At 44.1% G+C, this 18,850-nt stretch overlaps 1 protein-coding gene across 2 annotated transcripts in view; it reads left to right on the forward strand.

Moving 5' to 3' along the window:
- The window catches only part of Pwp1 (PWP1 homolog, endonuclein), a 29,198-nt gene extending 20,182 nt beyond the window's left edge, over positions 1–9,016 (forward strand). For both annotated transcript variants that reach the window (XM_004650249.2, XM_045153644.1), the window contains 7 exons: positions 380–476; positions 1,261–1,322; positions 2,906–3,017; positions 5,101–5,191; positions 5,286–5,407; positions 7,243–7,348; positions 8,653–9,016. In XM_004650249.2, the coding sequence (XP_004650306.1) occupies positions 380–476; positions 1,261–1,322; positions 2,906–3,017; positions 5,101–5,191; positions 5,286–5,407; positions 7,243–7,348; positions 8,653–8,762 (700 nt within the window). In that variant the 3' untranslated portion in view covers positions 8,763–9,016. The remainder of the gene's footprint in view (positions 1–379; positions 477–1,260; positions 1,323–2,905; positions 3,018–5,100; positions 5,192–5,285; positions 5,408–7,242; positions 7,349–8,652) is intronic.
- The last annotated feature ends 9,834 nt before the right edge of the window (positions 9,017–18,850 follow it).

Consider the following 18,850-nt stretch of genomic DNA (forward strand, 5'->3'; position numbering starts at 1 on the left):
CTATTCCCTTCACTGAATCCCTTCTTTCCAACTAGTCCCTGTTCTATTTTGATGCCATCATTTTCCCCACCTATTATGTAGGTTTGTATAGGTAGCATCAGCCACTGTGAGGCCGTGAGTGCAGTGGTCTGGAAGACCATGTTGGAAGCACTCCTTCTATTCCTTTGGCTCTTACATATTTTCTGCCACATCTTCTGCAATGGTCCTGAGCCTTGGAGGGTGTGTGTCTCACTTAGTACTGAACATTCCACTGTCACAGCACTTTGTTTTCAGTCTCCCCAGTGGTCACTGCTATCTGAAAAGAAGCTTCTCTAACAAAAAGTGAGAGTGATGCTCTTCACCTTTAAAATACTTAACCTAATTTGTTTTCCGTTTTCAGAAATGTGCTGGCCAGTGCATCAGCAGATAGCACTGTAATTCTGTGGGATATGTCTGTGGGGAAGCCAGCAGCCAGACTTGCCATACAGACAGACAAGGTATGGTGATTTAGTGCATAAAGGGGCTTCTAAAGAATCGGGAGGTCCTGGCCAAAAATAATTCCAGACGTTCACACCAGACACTCACATACAGCTTTCTGTGTTTTGCAAAGTGCTTTCATATGTCACCCACTTTGTCTTTGTAAGGCCCTGTGCAATGCTCTGCCCTCGTACAGGCGAGGTGAGTGCAGGAAAGGTGCCACACGGGAGCATGGTGCTCGTGCCTGTTCACAGCGGCCCTACCGCGGCCAGTGGCACAGGCACAGCACTGGTAAAGCGCGCAGCAGCGCGTGACTCAGTCCCCACCCCACCCCCGGCACCCCATGTGCCAGAGCACACTGGGGTTGTGAGCCTTTTTAGTTGTACAGATGCCTCTCGTTACTTTTTCTTCACTATTTGAGGGACACAAGAATTCTACCACAGAGTCCGGGGGGTGCTGCATTGTGTTCATACGTGAGCCTTTATTTGGGAGTATACTCAAATTTGTGTTCAAATATGTGTTCCTTTACACTACTAAAGTTCAGTTCTGTCTCACCACAGTACTGAGACAACACATGAGATGGCTCAGTGGTCAAAGGTAGTTGCTTGGCAAAGCCTGCTGATCGAGGTTCAATTCCCCATCACCCTTGTAAAGCCAGAGTCAAAGCAACATATGTATCTGGAGTTTATTTACAGAGGCAAGAGACCCTTGCATGTCCCCCCAGACACACACACAAATAAATAAATTATTAATATTTTTAAAGAGCAAATAGAAGTCATTCTCATCTATCTCTTCTCCCTTTAGATCCAGACTCTGCAGTTTCATCCATTTGAAGCACAGACTCTGATTTCTGGGTCATACGATAAGTAAGAAATCGCTTCAAGAATTACTGCTGCTCTCTTGCTGTCCTCTTGAACTAATTCAGAAATCAACACAGCTAGGATGGAGCTCAGTAGAAAGGCTCTTGCCTAGCATACATAGAGCTCTAGGTCTAACTGCAGCAATACCAGCAAAGAAAATTATCACTTGCTGCCTAGACAGACTTACTGCTGAGGTTGCAATGTGGCTAACTGTTAGTATAACATACTTTTCAGCTGTGGTCCTTTCACTCTAAAAAAAATTTGTCTATTAACTATAGGAATTATCAGTATCTCTGACCTTCGGAGGACTACATGAGGCAAGAATTCGACCACTGAATCACCAGTGCTCTCTTCAGAGAGTTATGTTAGCCATTGTTGTGTGTTGTGAAACAAAACATCCCAGTGTTCAGTAGTTTAAACAAACATCTTGTTCTTATTCCCATTTGAGATTTCCCTAATAGAGACTGAATTCAGCTGGCAGCTGTGCTCATAGTGGTTTGATTAGGCTGAATAGAGATGCTTGATTCTCTTGAGACAAACAGATACTGAGGCTCAAAACTAGAATAACTGAGTCAGGCGTGGTGGCACATGCCTTTAATCCCAGCATTCAGAAGGCAGAAGTGGGAAGATTGCCTTGAGTTTGAGTCCAGCCTGAGACTACAGAGTGAATTCCAGGTCAGCCTGAGCTAGAGGGAGACCCTACCTCAAAAAAAAAAAAACCTAGTGTAACTCCCCCACCCCAGCCAAAACATGTTACAAGGAATGGCAGAATAGACTCTGCCTTTTAAGGAAGAGTTCCCTTATCACATGACACAAGTGAACAGTTAGAGCCACTGTAGGCAGCCATATGGGCCCCAGTCATCTCTGTTCCCATTTATACAGATTGAATCGTAGGAGGAGAGATGGCTCATAGGATCAGACCAGCTTGCGTCTTTGTGTTGATTTCTGTCCTTTTGAGGCACTGTAGGTGTGATTCATGTACAGTTACATCCCTGCATCCCTTGCTTCCCTGCACAGTAACCTGAGTTGAGAACAGCTATGGCTAGCTCATGTGCTGTGGAGAGGGAGAGGGGAGTTTGCCTAGACTTTTGAAAGTAGGATTTGTCTAGTAAGCAAGATTTTGACCTACAGAACAGTTAAGTCACTGTACAGTTACAAGTGCCTTAAAGTGACAGGACCAGAATACACCAATCTGTGAAAATCAACTTTTTTCCCCCTACTTTAAAAACAGATGAGCAGCCTAAAACAGGCTTGAAACACAAATTCACAATCTGCTATGATTTCCTTGAAAATAAAACCAAGGGGGCTGGAGAGATGGCTTAGCGGTTAAGCGCTTGCCTGAGAAGCCTAAGGACCCTGGTTCGAGGCTCAATTCCCAGGACCCACATTAGCCAGATGCACAAGGGGGCGCACACATCTGGAGTTGGTTTACAGAGGCTGGAAGCTCTGGCACGCCCATTCTCTCCCCCCCCCCCCCGCCTCCTTCTCTCTGTCACTCTCAAATAAATAAATAAACAAAAAAATTAAATAAATAAAACCAAGGGAGACTTGAAATCTTTCAAGACTAACTTGACCTGAATTGTGTCCAGGTCAGTGGCTCTGTATGACTGCCGAGATCCTGACAAAAACCATCGCATGTGGCGATTCAGTGGGCAGATTGAGAGAGTGACTTGGAACCACTTTTCACCATGTCATTTTTTGGTAAGAATATGTACATTGTTTATTTGCCTTGTTGGGGTATTTACCAACTTGTTTTTCTCTTATTTCCTCTGTAGAGATTCTCAGAACAGCTTTTTCTCTTATCACTGTAAAGCTTTTGGGTCTTGGGAAATGAAAAATAAAGTTTATTTTTTAAAATGAGAATAAGAGGGCTGGAGAGATGACTTAGTGGTTAAGGCATTTGCCTGCAAAGCCAAAGGACCCTGGTTCATTTCCCCAGGACCCAGGTAATCCAGATGCACAAGGGGGCGCATGGCGTTTGTTTGCAGTGGCTGGAGGCCCTGGCACAATCATATTCTCTCTCTCAAGTAAATAAATAATAATTTTTAAAAACATGAGAATAAGAGCTGGGCGTGGTGGCGCACACCTTAAATCCCAGCACTCGGGAGGCAGAGGTAGGAGGATCACTGTGATTTCGAGTCCATCCTGAGACTACGGGCTAGAGTGAGACCCTACCTTGAAAAACAAAACAAAACAACCAACCATACAAACAAAACAACAAAAAAAACCCCAAGCACTGAGGGGCTGTTCATACAGTTTAGTAGGCAAAGTGCACAGTGTCAGTGTAACACAAGGTGTGGCGGCACGTGCCTGCAGCCCCAACCCTGGGGAGGTGGAGAAAGATCTTTAGGGCTCACTGGCCAGCCAATCTGTCTAGCCTACCTGGTAAGCTCCAGGCCAACAAGAGGCCTTGTCTTAAAGGAGGTGAACAGCACTCCTGATGACACTTGACTTTCTAAGGCTACACAGTGAGAGCCTGTCTCCAAAAAAAAAAAAGGTATCAAAAAGATTATTTAGGATTAATATTTCCAAAAACATTATAATAAAATGTAACATGCTCGAGAATAGAATGTCTGACAGTTGGTAAAATCATTCACAAATAATATTTTTTTGTTGCTAAGTTATTTATTATTATTTTGCTTTTTGAGGTAGGGTCTGTAGTCTCAGGGTGGCCTTGAACTCATGGCAATCCTCCTACCTCTGCCTCTTGAGTGCTGGGATTAAAGGTGTGTGCCACCATATCTATCTTATTCTCCCTCCCCCCCCCCTTCTCCCCCACTCTCTTTTCTTTTGAGGTATGATCTCACTCTAGCCCAGGCTAACCTGGAATTCACTATGTAGTCTCAGGGTGGCCTTGAACTCATGGCAACCCTCCTACCTCTGCCTCCTTTGTGCTGGGATTAAAGGCATGTGCCACCACACTTTGTTCCTCTCCCCCTTTTCTTGAGAGCCTAACACTCCCCTCTGCTGTGTTTACTGATTGGACTCTGCCATAGCACTGATAGGGTGATTACCCCATCAAGTTCTTTCTTCCTTATTCCCTCTCCCTCTCACTCATCCTGTGGGCTACTCAGTAGCCATGCTCACCAGGTATAGCAGACAGCCTCAGGTCGTTGAGATGAACTTCCAGACTAGCACATTTATGGAGGAAGGGATTTATTGAAGCTTACAGATCCAGGAGAAGTTCCATAATGGCAAAAGAAGCTGACCTGTTTTCATAGGATCAAACACAGAAAGAGAAGCCCAAGCCAAAAAGTCAAAAGCCACACAGCACAGCACACTTAAGGAACTCCAGCTAGGCACACTTTGCATATCTTTAGATTGAAATCTCACACCCACCACCACACCATAAGGTACACCCACTGACACTGCTACCAGCCAGGTGGCTGCAGATGCAAACTACAAGCTAATAAAACACTGAATAGATTGGATGCCATCTATTCAAACTACCACACCAGGTTCTTGCTTCCAGCCCACTGCTGGACAGTATTACACTCCCAGGAGTAGCCCCTGCCCTTGTGGATGTAACTGCCACCCCTGTGCTACGCATCTCTAACCTCACCCCATCCTGCTCACCCCAGCTTCCTGCCTACTGTGTAATGGTCATAGTGGTGAATTAAGTCTCTGAGTGCAAACTCATCTCATTCAGAAGTAAATTCTTGTCTCTGTTAATTGCTGTTGAGTTCCCCCAGGGAGATGCATAGCTTGTTCTGAGGGTGATGTATGTACTACTGTAAAGCTTCACTGTCATGGAGCATGATCCTGCCCATCTTGCTCTTTCCAGGCCAGTACAGATGACGGCTTTGTTTATAACCTGGATGCACGGTCCGACAAACCAGTTTTCACATTGAATGCGCACAATGATGAAATCTCTGGTGAGGAAGGGTGGAATTCCTTTCATTTCCCTTAACTTGTATTGAAGTAAGTCTGTATTTCAAAGCAAGAGGCTGTAATTCTTGTATCTTCTAGGTCTTGAGCTGAGCAGTCAGATCAAAGGCTGTCTGGTGACCGCCTCAGCAGACAAATATGTGAAGATCTGGGACATCCTAGGAGATAGGCCAAGTCTTATTCACTCCAGGGACATGAAAATGGTGAGACTTTCCCTGGCATCATTATTTTGTGTGTATTCTGCTTCTGAGTGTGGTCAAGTTTGATAGTTTTCTGACATTAGGATATTTTAAAATGTTCAGTGACTTACCTGATTCTTTTCCAGCTTAATAGTCACTTGATAAGGTAAAGAAGGATGGGGAGAGAACTTAAGTGAAATAACTACTCCTTAAATTAGGACATCCCCAGAAAATCTTAGACATTAGGGTATTGGATCTATTTGCATGTCCCTTGATCTTACCTCTTTGCATAATTGTCTCTGACTACACTAAATTTATTATTGATTTTATATATGTATTTGTGTGTGTGTGTGTGTGTGTGTGTGTGTGTGTATTAGCAAAACATTGAGAAATAAGTGCTATTCTTTCAGCAGCAGATAGTGAGCACCTGCTATATGCCAAGCATTGCATTAAATTACATCGATGATACAGAATACCACACAGCTATTAGACGCGATGTGTCTGTTCTGAAAGGCAGGTTATGAAAGCAATTTCCATGGCACTATGCCATGCTGATAAATAAATGACTAATTGCATAAATATTTATATTTAAATATAGTAAGTGGAGCTGGAGAGATGGCTTAGCAGTTAAGGCACTTGCCTGCTAAGCCTAAGGACCCATGTTTGACTCTCCAGATCCCACCTAAGTACAGACATTAAACATAACAGGTTATATCCCAAAACATAAACAGTGGTTGTCTCAGTGAGGGATTTTTTATATTTTTCATGTTTATATTTTCAGTAATACATATTTCTAGTAGTAAAAATGACCTTAATTTTTTTTTTGCTTTATTTTGTTTTTTTGTTTTTGTTTTTCAAGGTAGAGTATTACTATAGCTCAGGCTGACATGGATTTACTGTGTAGTCTCAGGGTGGCCTCAAGCTCATAGTGATCCTCCTATCCCTGCCTCCCAATGCTGGGATTAAAGGATTAAAGGTGTGCACCACCACTCCTGGCTTATACTAAAGGTTTAAAAGTAACTTGAGGGACTGAAGAGATAGTTGGCTTAGTTAGTTGCCTGCAAAGCCAAAGGACCCAGGTTCAATTCCCCAGGACCCACACAAGCACACACAGTGGCTCATCCCTCTAGAGTTCATTTCCAGTGGCTGGAGGGCCTGATGTGCCCATTCTGTCTTTGTCTGCCTCTTTCCCTCCCTCCCTCTTTCTCTCAAATAAATAAATAATTTGAGGCTGAGGGATGGAGAGAGCCTGAGACTGCCTGAGTACAGTTCCCCAGCACCCACATAAAATAGCTGGGCATTCTGTAACCCCAGTCCTGTGGGGAGTAAAGACCAGAGAATCACTGGGGCTCAGGGCCAGCCAGTCTGACCAGGGTTAGGAAGGCAGGGGACAGCAGTGCTGAGTTCAGTGAGGCTTTGTCTCAGGAAACTTGCTGATGAGATGCCATTCTTCTCTGGCCCCTGCACACATGTACGCTGCATACATACACATGCAAAAAATAAGGGCTAGGAATGAAGCCCGCTGGTAGAGCATCTGCCTAAAAAACCTCTTGGGTTTCATCCCCTTCTATGCAAAAAGATTTTATTACAGATTAACAGTGGTATCACTGTTGTTTGAAGGGAAGCTAAAAAGTCTCAGGTATACGTAACCCTACATTAGTAGGAAGTCCATAGAATGGTAAGGGCAGGACTTGTGTGTACACTCTTGTGGCTTGTACTTAACCAACTCCGATTTCTCTGTTGGTTGTGTGCGGTGTGATTTGGTTCAAATGATGTTTCAGGCCTGTTCTGAGATGTGCCTAGAAATCTAGATATCAAGATTCTCTAGAGTACATCACTGACTCTTCTTTTCTCCCCAGGGAGTTCTCTTCTGTTCATCATGTTGTCCTGATTTGCCATTTATTTATGCCTTTGGAGGTCAGAAAGAAGGGCTTCGTGTCTGGGACATAAGCACTGTCTCTTCAGGTAAGAATGTTAAGTTCCCGCTCTTTCTAAGAATCTGTCAAGGACTAATGCAGAGAGTATGGCTTGAGTTTGTTAGCAGAGGCAGGTCCAGTGTGCATCCCGAAGTGTGGTCTTCAGACTGCAGAAACGGTGGTTTTCACAAGTCAGTTTGCCTTCACACTTTTGTTTTTATTGACAACTTCCATAATTGCAAAGAATGGTTCATGATAATTCCCTCTGCCACTTTCCCCTTCACAAATCCACCCTCTATCATATCCCCTCCCCTTCTCAATCAGTCTATTTTGACATCATCATTTTTTCCTATTATGAGGGTCTTGTGTAGGTAGTACCAGGCACTGCAAGGTCATGGATATCCAGGCCATTTTGTGTCTGGAAGAGTGCATTATAAGCAGTCCTACCCTTCCTTTGGCTCTTACATTCTTTCCGCCACCTCTTTCACAATGGACTCTGAGCCTTGGAAAGTGTGCCTTCACACTTGGAGTGTACATTATATTTTACATTTCTCAAAATTGAAAGGTCTCCTGGGAAAGCTGGAAGGAAATGTAGCATATTGTCAAGAAGAGCCCTCCCCTCCCCTCCCCTCCCCAGTTGCCAGTGTGAGTAAATGTGCCCTTGGCTCATCTACTTTCTTCAAGACCCACTTTTCCTGAGGGACTAGTCTTTCCCTTAAGGAGATAGTACCTATTGACTTACCATCATAAGGTGTCTAGTGTGTCCTATAACCAGATAGTGTGTCCTTGCTGGGCGTGGTGGCGCACACCTTTAATCCCAGCACTCGGGAGGCAGAGGTAGGAGGATCACCATGAGTTCGAGGCCACCCTGAGACTACATAGTGAATTCCAGGTCAGCCTGGGCTAGAGCGAGACCCTACCTCGAAAAAACAAAAAAATTAAAAAAAATTAACAATGACTCTCACGGGGTGTGGTGGCACATGGCTTTGATCCCAGCACTTGGGAGACAGAGGTAGCAGGATTGATGTGAGTTCAAGACCACCCAGAGACTACATACTAAATTCCAGGTCAGCCTGGGCTAGAGTGAGACCTGACCTCAAAAAACCAAAAAAAAAGACTAACCTTATTAATGCAGACGGACTTCCAAATTTCTTTCTTACTTGCACACAGTGTTAAATATGTTTGCAAAGCAAAGTCTTCATCCCAGAATAAAGAACCTTACTGTTCAGTGGTTTGCAAAGCAAAGTCTTCATCCAGAGTAAAGAACTTTACTGTTCAGTGGTTTATTCTTTTTTATGTTGTAGACACTTAGTGTCCTGATTTTGTGAGTTTAACTGTTTCTTCGTGTTGTAGTAAATGAAGCATTTGGAAGGCGAGAGAGGCTTGTTCTTGGCAGTGCCAGAAACTCGTCCATTACTGGTCCCTATGGGAGCAGGAGCCCACAGACGCCAATGGAGTCCTAAGGAAGGTCATGATCTCCTGGTGTGCTCACCCTAACTGGAAGTTTAAAAAGTCAGCCTGAAGATGTTCCTGAGGTACCTGCAGCCACGCAGAGTGAAGGAGACAAAAGGCATCCTACCGCCTGGCATGGCCCTGTGCAGCCTCAGTGGCAAAACACGGTCGGTCTTTGTGTTTGCTGGCAGCTGGGTGTTGTATGGAGTCTCAAAAGTGTTGGGTTTCTCAAAAGTGATAATAAAACAAGGTTTTCAAAAGGCAATTTCCTAAATATTGCATGTGTCACAGAACTGTAGATTTACAAAGCAGGTGCTAACAGAAGAAATGATCTTCTTTTTGTTTTAACTTGTCAACATGGTCCACATGCCACTAATTTTATTTATTTCATTTATTTGAGAGTGACAGAGAAAGAGGCAGAGAAAGAGAATGGGCACACCAGGGCTTCCAGCCACTGCAAACGAACTCCAGATGCATACACCCCCTTGTGCATCTGGCTAATGTGGGTCCTGGAGAATCAAACCTTGAACCAGGGTCCTTAGGCTTCACAGGCAAGTGCTTAACTGCTAAGCCATCTCTCCAGCCCAAAATGATCATTTTTTAAAATGTTTATTTTCATTTATTTATGTGACAGAGAAAATGGGTGTGCCACGTCCTCCAGCCACTGCAGATGAACTCCAGACGTGTGCACCCCCTTGTGCTTCTAGCTAATGTGGGTCCTGGGGAATCGAACTTGAGACCTTTGGCTTTGCAGGCAAACACCTTAACTGCTAAGCCATCCCTCCAGCCCAGAAGAAATGATCTTTTGAAGAAAGGTCATATTATGCAGGCTGCTTTGAATTTCCAGGCTGAAGTGATCTGCAAGCCATATTCTCCTGAGTACATGGGACTGTCAGCACACCCTGCTTTAGAATTTCAAGAAAGGAAAAAGCTTTGGTACTAAAAAGATTTAAGCCCCTATGTTTAACAGTGCTGGCTTGTGTAAGATTGCACAGGAGGCCATAAAGGTAGATGCCTCAGAGATTCTTCCTGATTAACTGCTCAGATTAGTGATCAACATTCTTAAGTGTTCAAAAGAATACATTTCAAGTTTGCTAACTTAAAAGTGACATGCCTTTTCTCCAGAAGCGTAGTCAAGGAAAAGAAGCAGTCTGTTCATTCTCAAACGCTGGGAGCTGGTTCCATGCCTTGTACTGTGGACAGCATGGGAGGTTCAGTGTGAACTGCGTCTGTCCTGTATCCACCGTGACAGTACTGGGGACAGAATGTCTCCTGTCAGTGTGAATGTTAACAGGCAATAAATATTAGTTCAATTGTAAGACCCTACCCTAACTTGGTAGAACAAGCTTTCAATTCATGAGCCATTAACATTTCCCTGGCAATTCATATCTTTGCGTAGTCATGTCAGTGTGATTACAGAATGTCATTCTGGGTCAGCACTGGTGTACACTGTCAGAGCTTGCATTCACCCAAACTTGTCTGATTTACACAGATGGAAGGATGACGTGACTATCCTGTTTCTTTGTTTAGATTTGGCTTTTAATCCCAATAAAAGCCCTTAAATCATTAAAAGTTAACAGCAATGGTAAGTAATGAGATTATGTCAGAAATCTGAAGTCTTAACAGAGAAGCTCAGGACCAAATGGCTTCACCCCTGAATTTTACTAACACCATCAGTGTTTCTCATATTGTTTAGGTAATTCAAAGGGAAGAATTAAAAGTGCATGTCACGCCCAGTGTGGTGGCACACAACTTTAATCCCAGCATTTGGGAGGCAGAGGCAGGAGGATCGCTGAGAGTTCAAGGCCACCCTGAGACTACATAGTGAATTCCAGGTCAGCCTCAGCTTGAGTGAGACCCTACCTCAAAAAAAAAAAAAAATAGTACACACCACCATGCCCTGTATTTACATTGGATTCGGGGCTCCAGCTCAGGTCCTCGTGCTTACACTTAAACGTAAGCGCTGCACCCATTGAGCTATCTCCCAGCCTAAAGAGTGAGCGTTCTGCTGAGTGGTGGTGATGGCGCACGCCTTTAATCCTAGCACTCAGGAGGCCAAGGTAGGAGGATCATCATGAGTTCAAGGCTACCCTGAGGCTACAGAGTGAATTCCAGGTCAGCCTGGGCTAGCATGATCCTACCTTGAAAAGCCAAAAATAAATAAATAAATAAAAATAATGGAATTCAAGTTCTTTGGAAAGGAATTAGTACACAAGAAAGAAAGAAAAAGTAAAGAAATTTAATTGTTTGTGTTTACTTGTTTTCTTGAGATGGGTCTCATGTAGTTCAGGCTAGCCTCAAACTTACTATGTAGCTGAGGATGGCCTTGAACTCCTGATCCTCCTGCCTCCTCCTCTCAAGTGCTGGGATTACACCACTACTGCCAGCTCAAAAAGTTTTTCCTTTTATTTTGATAAATGGATCTGCCTAAATGAGGCCTCCTATTTAATAAACGACAGTGGACTGAATGCATAGCATTTTACATCATGGATGGTTATGGGAGCCAGGGGTGGAATATGGTGGTTTAATTCAGGTGTCCCCCATAAAGTTGATGTTCTGAATGCTATTTATTTAAGAGAAAGCAGGGGGCTGGAGAGATGGCTTAGCGGTTAAGCGCTTGCCTGTGAAGCCTAAGGACCCCCGAGTGAGACTCGGTTCCCCAGGTCCCACGTTAGCCAGATGCACAAGGGGGCGCACGCGTCTGGAGTTCGTTTGCAGAGGCTGGAAGCCCTGGCGCACCCATTCTCTCTCCCTCTCTCTCCCTCTGTCTTTCTCTCTGTGTCTGTCGCTCTCAAATAAATAAATAAATAATTTTTTAGAAAAATAAAAGAAAAAAGAAACTAGGGCTAGAGAGATGGCTTGGTGGTTAAGCCACTTGTTTGCAAAGCCTAATGAAACTGGTTTGATTTCCCCAGTACCCACATAAAGACAGATACACAATGTGGCACATGTATGTGCAGTTCCTTTGCAGCAACTAGAGGCCCTGCCATACCCATTCTCTCTCCCCCTTTCCCTCTCTCCTATCTCCCTCTGCCTGCAAATAAAGAAAAATATTTAAACAATAAAGGGAGGAGCCGGATGTGGTGGTGCAAGTGTTTAATCCCAGCACTTGGGAGGCAGAGGTAGGAGGATCTCCCTGAGTTCAAGGCCACCCTGAGACTACATAGTGAATTCCAGGTCCACCTGGGCTAGAAGGAGACCCTACGTCAAATAAATTAATTAATTAAATTAAAGGAGGGTTGGAGAGGGGTTAGTGGTTAAGGTGCTTGCCTGCAAAGCCAAAGGACCCAGGTTCGATTCTCCAGTATCATGTAAAGTCAGATGCATAAGGCGGCACATGCATCTGGAGTTCCTTTGCAGTGGCTAGAGGTCCTGGTGCACCTGTTTTCTCCTTCCCTACCTCCCCCCCCCCTCTCTCTCACAAATAAATGAAAATAAAGGAAGCTCAGGTAGCCAGGGATAGTGGCTCATGCCTTTAATTCCAGCACTTGGGAGTGAGGTAGGAGGACTGTTCTGTGCCAGCCTGGATTAGAATGAGACCCTACCTTGGTAAAAAAAGGAAGGAGGAATGGAAGAAAAAAGAAAGATGAAAACTCCATACGCTAGTGCTGTAAGGTCCCTGAGAAATCAAGCTGGAGCTGAGCTGAAAACCACCTCCTTACAGATCAGCAGACAGAAAGCTGGAAAAAGCTACACTGCATGCAGCCCTGCGGGGGACAGAAGTCATCAGTGTAGATAAACAACAGTAAACACTACAAGCTTTACTTAAGTCTGGCCAGTCAGGCCAAATGAGCCAACAGGAGCAATAGTGGCATGTCTGCTATGGGGGAAACCAACTGCTCTCTAATTGGACTGGAGGCCAGGCCCATGGGCAGGAATACATGCCTGGAAAGTCATGAGCCCTAGGGCGTAATGCCTGCTGGTGTTTGGCTAAATGCATATACTATGCTCACCAAACTGCCCTTAAGTAAGCACTTCTCTTTCACATTCATACAATACTACTCTCACTTTTGGGTAGAGAAGCTTCTCTTTTCAGGTGGTGACCTCTGAGATTCAAAAGGCACATAGTGCTACGAAGAAGTGACAGAGGAGTGTTCAGCACTGAAACATCTCAATCATACCCTCCAAGACTAAAGGTCCATTGCAGCAGAGGGGGCAGAAAGAATGTAAGAGCCAAAGGAAGGGTAGAACTGCTTACAATGCAGTCTTCCAGACACAAAATGGCCTGGATATCCATGACCTTGCAATGCCTGGTACTACCTACACAGGACTCTCATAATAGGAGGAAAAGATGATGATACCAAAATAAAAGAGACTAGGGCTGAGAGATGGCTTAGCAGTTAAGGTGCTTGCCTGTGAAGCCTAAGGACCCATGTTTGACTCACCAGATCCCTCATAAGCCAGATGCATAAAGGTGAGGCAAGCATCAGATTGCACATTCCCACTAGGTGGCACAAGCATCTGGAGTTCAATTGCAGCAGCGGAGGCCCTGTCACACCAATTCTCTCTCCCTCCCTCCCTCCCTCCCTCTCTCTCTCTCTCTCTCTCTCTCTCTCTCTCTCTCTCTAAAAAATACAAGAGACTAATTAAGAGAAAGGAGATATACTGGAGAGTTGATTGTGAAGGGAAAAGTGGGGGACAGAAGGGAATTATGGTTTATTGTTTATAATTATAGAAGTTGTCAACAGAATAAATTTTAAAAATAGCCAAAGGAATTAAAAACCAAAAAAAAAATAATAATAATAAGGAAAATTAGGAAGAAACAAGTAGAGCAACTTAAAGCCAAGAACTATTTGCTTAATATAATACCTAGAAAATTCATTCAGAATAAAAAGGAGTGCAAATTGACATTCAGGACTGGGGAGATGGAACTGCAGTTAATGGCATATGTTTACAAAACCTGCTGGCCTGGATTCAATTCCCCAGTTTTCACATAAAGCCAGATGCACAATGTGGCTCATGTGTCCCGAGTTCATTTTGCAAGATGCCCTGGTGCACCTATACTTGCTTTCTCTTAAATAAATAGCATTCAGAACATCAACTTTATGGGGGACACCTGAATTAAACCACCATATTCCACCCCTGGCTCCCATAACCATCCATGATGTAAAGTGCTATGCATTCAGTCCAACTTTTAAAAGTCCCCATAATTTTATTATTAATAATAATAATAATAATGTTCATACATCCCCATATCTAAGGTCTTCTAACTGAGCCATAATACCAAAAAAATCATCCCCCCAAAAAAAACCATAATGGCACAGAATAAACATTCACACTGCAAAGATGGCATTGAGTATAGCAAAGAAATATTCAACCAATACAAGATTTAAACAGGGCAAACATCAAACTCTGTAACTCCAAATCCAACAACTCTAATCAGTGACAAGTCTCCAAGTTCGATAATTCTAACCAGCAATAAGTTTCTGGAGTTCCAATTCCACCCCTAGCTAGGCAACAGACAGTCCTGGTAAATGTCATCAGGGCTGGCAGCTCTCCTTAGCAGCTATCTTATGGTCCCAGTATCTCCAGTGGGTCTCCACTGCAACCCATAGTCCATCCTGTCACCCCATCAGGTCTTCATGCAGGCATCCAGCAAACCTGCTTCACACTGTTCATTGTTGTTTCCAAAACACAAAACTCTGTTGCAAATTCAAAAGACTGCATTCTTTCTCTTGTCCCAATGCAGGTCAGCTGGCCCAATATCAAAGGTTGTAATCTCTCATACAATTGCAGCTGAACAGGCAGCAGTTTCAGCCCAAATATTTCATTTCTGCATCATATCCCTCTGCTCATACTAGTTCATTTCTACACAATGCAACCCTGCAGTAATTCTCAGGACATGAGCATAACAACAAGCTTCTTACACAAACTGCTTCTAGCCCAGCACAGGCAAAGCTCGCTCTCACCCTCATAAGCTAAACCTCACAACCCATAGTTCTTACTGCACTCAGGTCTTTCAACTCTGACCAGAATAGCCCATCAAGCTGTACTTACAGCACTGTAAGGTGTCTCTTAGGCCAAGATTTCAGATTCTTCCACATTCCTTCCTCAAAACTTAGCTCCAGAAGGCCGAAAACCACACACTCCGTTGTCTAGGAACAAACACCACACTTCTTGGAACCAACTTTATTGATGCACACAGGTTTGCATTGCTGGCAGAAAACAACCACCAAGAACAGCATGTGGGCAAATAGGTTTATTCTGGCTTACAGACTCGAAGGGAAGCTCCATGATGTCATGGAAAATGATGGCATGAACAGAGAGTGGACATCACATCCTCACCAACATCAGGTGGACAACAAGCAGCAGGAGAGAGTGCCAAACACTGGCAAGGGGACACTGGCTATAACACCCATAAGCCCACCCCCAACAATACACTGCCTCCAGGAGGGGTTAATTTCCAAATCTCCATCAGCTGGGAACCTAACATTTAGAACACCTAGGTTTATAGGGGACACCTGAATCAAACCACCACAGGAATCACATGAAAATGCTATGGGTCCCAGATCTAAAAATATTATTTGACAGAGAAAGAATGGGTGGGCTACGGCCTCCAGCCACTGAAAATGAACTCCAGACATGTACACCTTCTTGTGCACGTGGGTCCTAGGGAATCAAACCTGGGCCCTTTGGTTTTGCAGGCAAATGCCTTAACCGCTAAGCCATCCCTCCAGCCCCAGATCTAAATATAACCATTTATATCTTGGTATTCAAAGCTCACTAATACTCTCCCAATTTATATATGAGTAAGTCGAGCACTGACAGAGGGCCTCAACTTTGAACAACCTCAACCACATGCTGTGAAGTTCCCGATATATTGAGTATACCATATATTCTTTTTATTATTACATATTCTTTGAGGGGGAAGGGAAGTCATAATAAAAGCAAAACAAAACAAATGCTATCAGAGCAGATTCTTGTCATATATACAGGCTTGGTATCTGGGGATGTGATCCTAGGACTGCATCCCATCCTAGAATACATGGGTGTTCAAGTCCCTTACATAACATGACATTGTATTTGCATATAACCTATGCAATCCTCCCCTACACTTCAATAATTTCAAGATAGCTGTGCTGGGGTGTGAGGGAGATCTGGCTGCAACACCTGTCACCCCACTGATCGCCAGGGTTGATTCAGCTGATCTGGCTGACTAGGCAGGTGTCCCCTTCCTCCCTCACTACTCCACGTGTGTCCCTCCCAAAGCTTTGCACTCGGTCAAAGAGGACGGCCTTCCCTGAATACAGGACTGGTCTTCCGTCAAGGGTATACGAGTAGCTGAACTCCCCTGCTAGACCCTCCAAACAAGCTCTCAAGATAGCTGTAGTGCATTGTTTAAGGGATGATGACAAGAAAAGGGGTGTGTACATGTTCTGTACAAATGCTGTTTTTGTTTTTGTTTTCCACGTCAGGGTCTTGCTTTAGCCTAGGCTAACCTGGAATTCACTCAGTAGTCTCAGGGTGGCCTTGAACTCATGCAATCTTCCTACTTCTGTCTCCCAAGTGCTGCAATTAAAGGTGTGCACCATAGTTTCCATTCATGGTTGGCTGAATCCACACAGATATGGAGGGCCAACTTCCGTGTGTAGCTGTGACAGATTGGCTGGCACTACACCATGAAACAAAGCTGAGCAAAATTCATGCAAGAGAAGACATGCAAAGAAGTTCCCCTCTATGCTGTCTACCCCCCCGCCCGCCCCCTCAGGCTTTATCAGTTTTTGTTTTTCAAGGTAAGGTCTTACTGACCTAAAATTCACTATGTAGTATCAAAGTGGCCTCAAACTCATGGCGATCCTCCCTCTCCCTCCCAAGTGCTAGGATTAAGGATGTGTACCACCACGATCAGCCCAATTTTTGTCACGAGGTAAAAATTAATCTTTGTGTCTGTTTTCAAGACAGGGTCTCACTCTAGCTCAGGCTGAAAACTCACTCTACAGCCCCAGGCTGACCTCTAACTCCTCCTACCTTAGCCTCTCAAGTGCTAGGACTAAACGCATGTACAACCATGACATATTATTTTTAATTTTTTATGTATACTTATTTGCATGTGTGGTGGGGCTGAAACATCAGGGCCTCTTGCTTATACCATATTGTGCATCCTGCTTGCTTGGGGAGCTTGGGAATTAAACCTCACTCGGACTGGTGGGCTTTGCAAACAAGCGCCTTTAACCACTGCACAATTTTCTCAACCCCTAAATAATTCAGCCTAGATGATCCTCAACTGCTAAGTGGATAATGAAGATGTGGCACATTTACACAGTGGAGTTTGATTCAGCAGTAAAAAAAAAAAAAAAAAAATGAAATTACAAAAGAACCAATGAAATTGGGTTAGGCAGAGGAGCTAAAAGCTTCCTTATGAGCTGTTTAGCACTTAAGAAAAACCTTAATGTTGTACAGAGACTACATTCATTTTATCTAAGTGTATTGATTTTTTTTTTTTTTTTTGAGAGTCAGAGAGAGAGAGAGAATGGGCATGTCAAGACCTCCGGCCACTGCAAACAAACTCCAGATGCATGCACCACCTTGGACATCTGGCTTATGTAGATCCTACGGAATAGAACCTAGGTCCTTTGGCTTTGCATGCAAGTGCCCTTACCGCTAAACCATCCCTACAGCCCTGTATTGAATTTTGACCTCAGGAATTCTAACTATTTGTTGTTGTTTTCAAGGTAGGGGCTCACTCTAGCCCAGGCTGACCTGGAATTCACTATGTAGTCTCAGGGTGACCTCGAACTCACAGTGATCCTACCTCTGCCTTCTGAGTGCTGGGATTAAAGGCGTTTACCACAATGCCCGGCTTCTAGCAAGTTTTGATTATAATTGAGTTATAACCATATCCTTTTAAGTGTTTTTCAAACCTGTTTACAACCTACTTTAACCTTACAACTTATTCTCTTTCGTCCACTACAATCCTTTACAACTTTTCCTGTGCTGCTTGCTGGATGTGGTGGCGCATATCTTTTGGAAGGTAGAGGTAGGAGGACTACCATGTGTTTGAGGCCAAGCTAGGACTTACATAGAGTGAACTCCAGGTCACCCAGGGCTGGAGTGAGACCCTGCCTCAAAGAAATGCTTTGCTCCATCTCCCCCACCCCCATTCTCCTGCCTCCACCCCTCCTCACCATAGGTGTGCTGGGGTTTAGTCTACAGCATCTGGTTCCATGTGGGTTTCGAATTTAGATCCTCACACTGGCACAGCAATCAGAGCCAACTCCTCAGCCCGTGCTTCGATGCAGACATCCAAACTACAGACTCCTACAGCCCGTTTGTACAATATGCAAGGGTACCATGATCAGACACGTCTTCAACTAACCTGTCCTGCTGGGATCACAGGACAAATGGCTTTACCTCATTCACCTTGATGTCAGCATTGTGCTGCTTAGGGGGGATTTGCCAATACTTATGCTTTTCCTTTCTGTAGAACACTTTGTTAAAAATACTGGAGTGGCTGGGCATGGTGGCACACGCCTTTAATCCCAGCACTCAGGAGGCAGAGGTAGGAGCATCACCGAGAGTTCGAGGCCACTCTGAGACTACATATTGAACTCCAGATCAGCCTGAGCTAGAGTGAAACCCTACCTCAAAAAAACAAAAACAAGGGCTGGAGAGATGGCTTAGTGGTTAAGCACTTGCCTATGAAGCCTAAGGACCCCGGTTCGAGGCTCGATTTCCCAGGACCCACGTTAGCCAGATGCACAAGGGGGTGCACGCATCTGGAGTGCGTTTGCAGTGGCTGGAGGCCCTGGTGTACCCATTCTTTCTCCATGTGCCTCTCTCTCTCTCCCTCTCTCTCTGTCACTTTCAATAAATAAAAATGAACAAAAATATTTTTAAAAAGAAAAACAAAAACAGAATACTGACTGGAGTGTTCTCCATCCACAGCACACAGCCATAAGGACAGACTAGGATTCTATACAGGTATGGGTTATTTCAAGATGTGGAAAATAGCTTTCTAGATTTACTGAGTGAGAATGTATATTCCACAAATTTTTTTTTGATATTTCCAGATTACTTTCTAAGAGGTTTTTTTTTTTTTTTTTAATTGGCTGGGCATGGTGGCGCATGCCTTTAATCCCAGCACTTGGGAGGCAGAGGT

The sequence above is a fragment of the Jaculus jaculus genome, chromosome 6 (genome assembly GCF_020740685.1).
Source record: "Jaculus jaculus isolate mJacJac1 chromosome 6, mJacJac1.mat.Y.cur, whole genome shotgun sequence".
Classification (NCBI taxonomy): Eukaryota; Metazoa; Chordata; class Mammalia; order Rodentia; family Dipodidae; genus Jaculus; species Jaculus jaculus.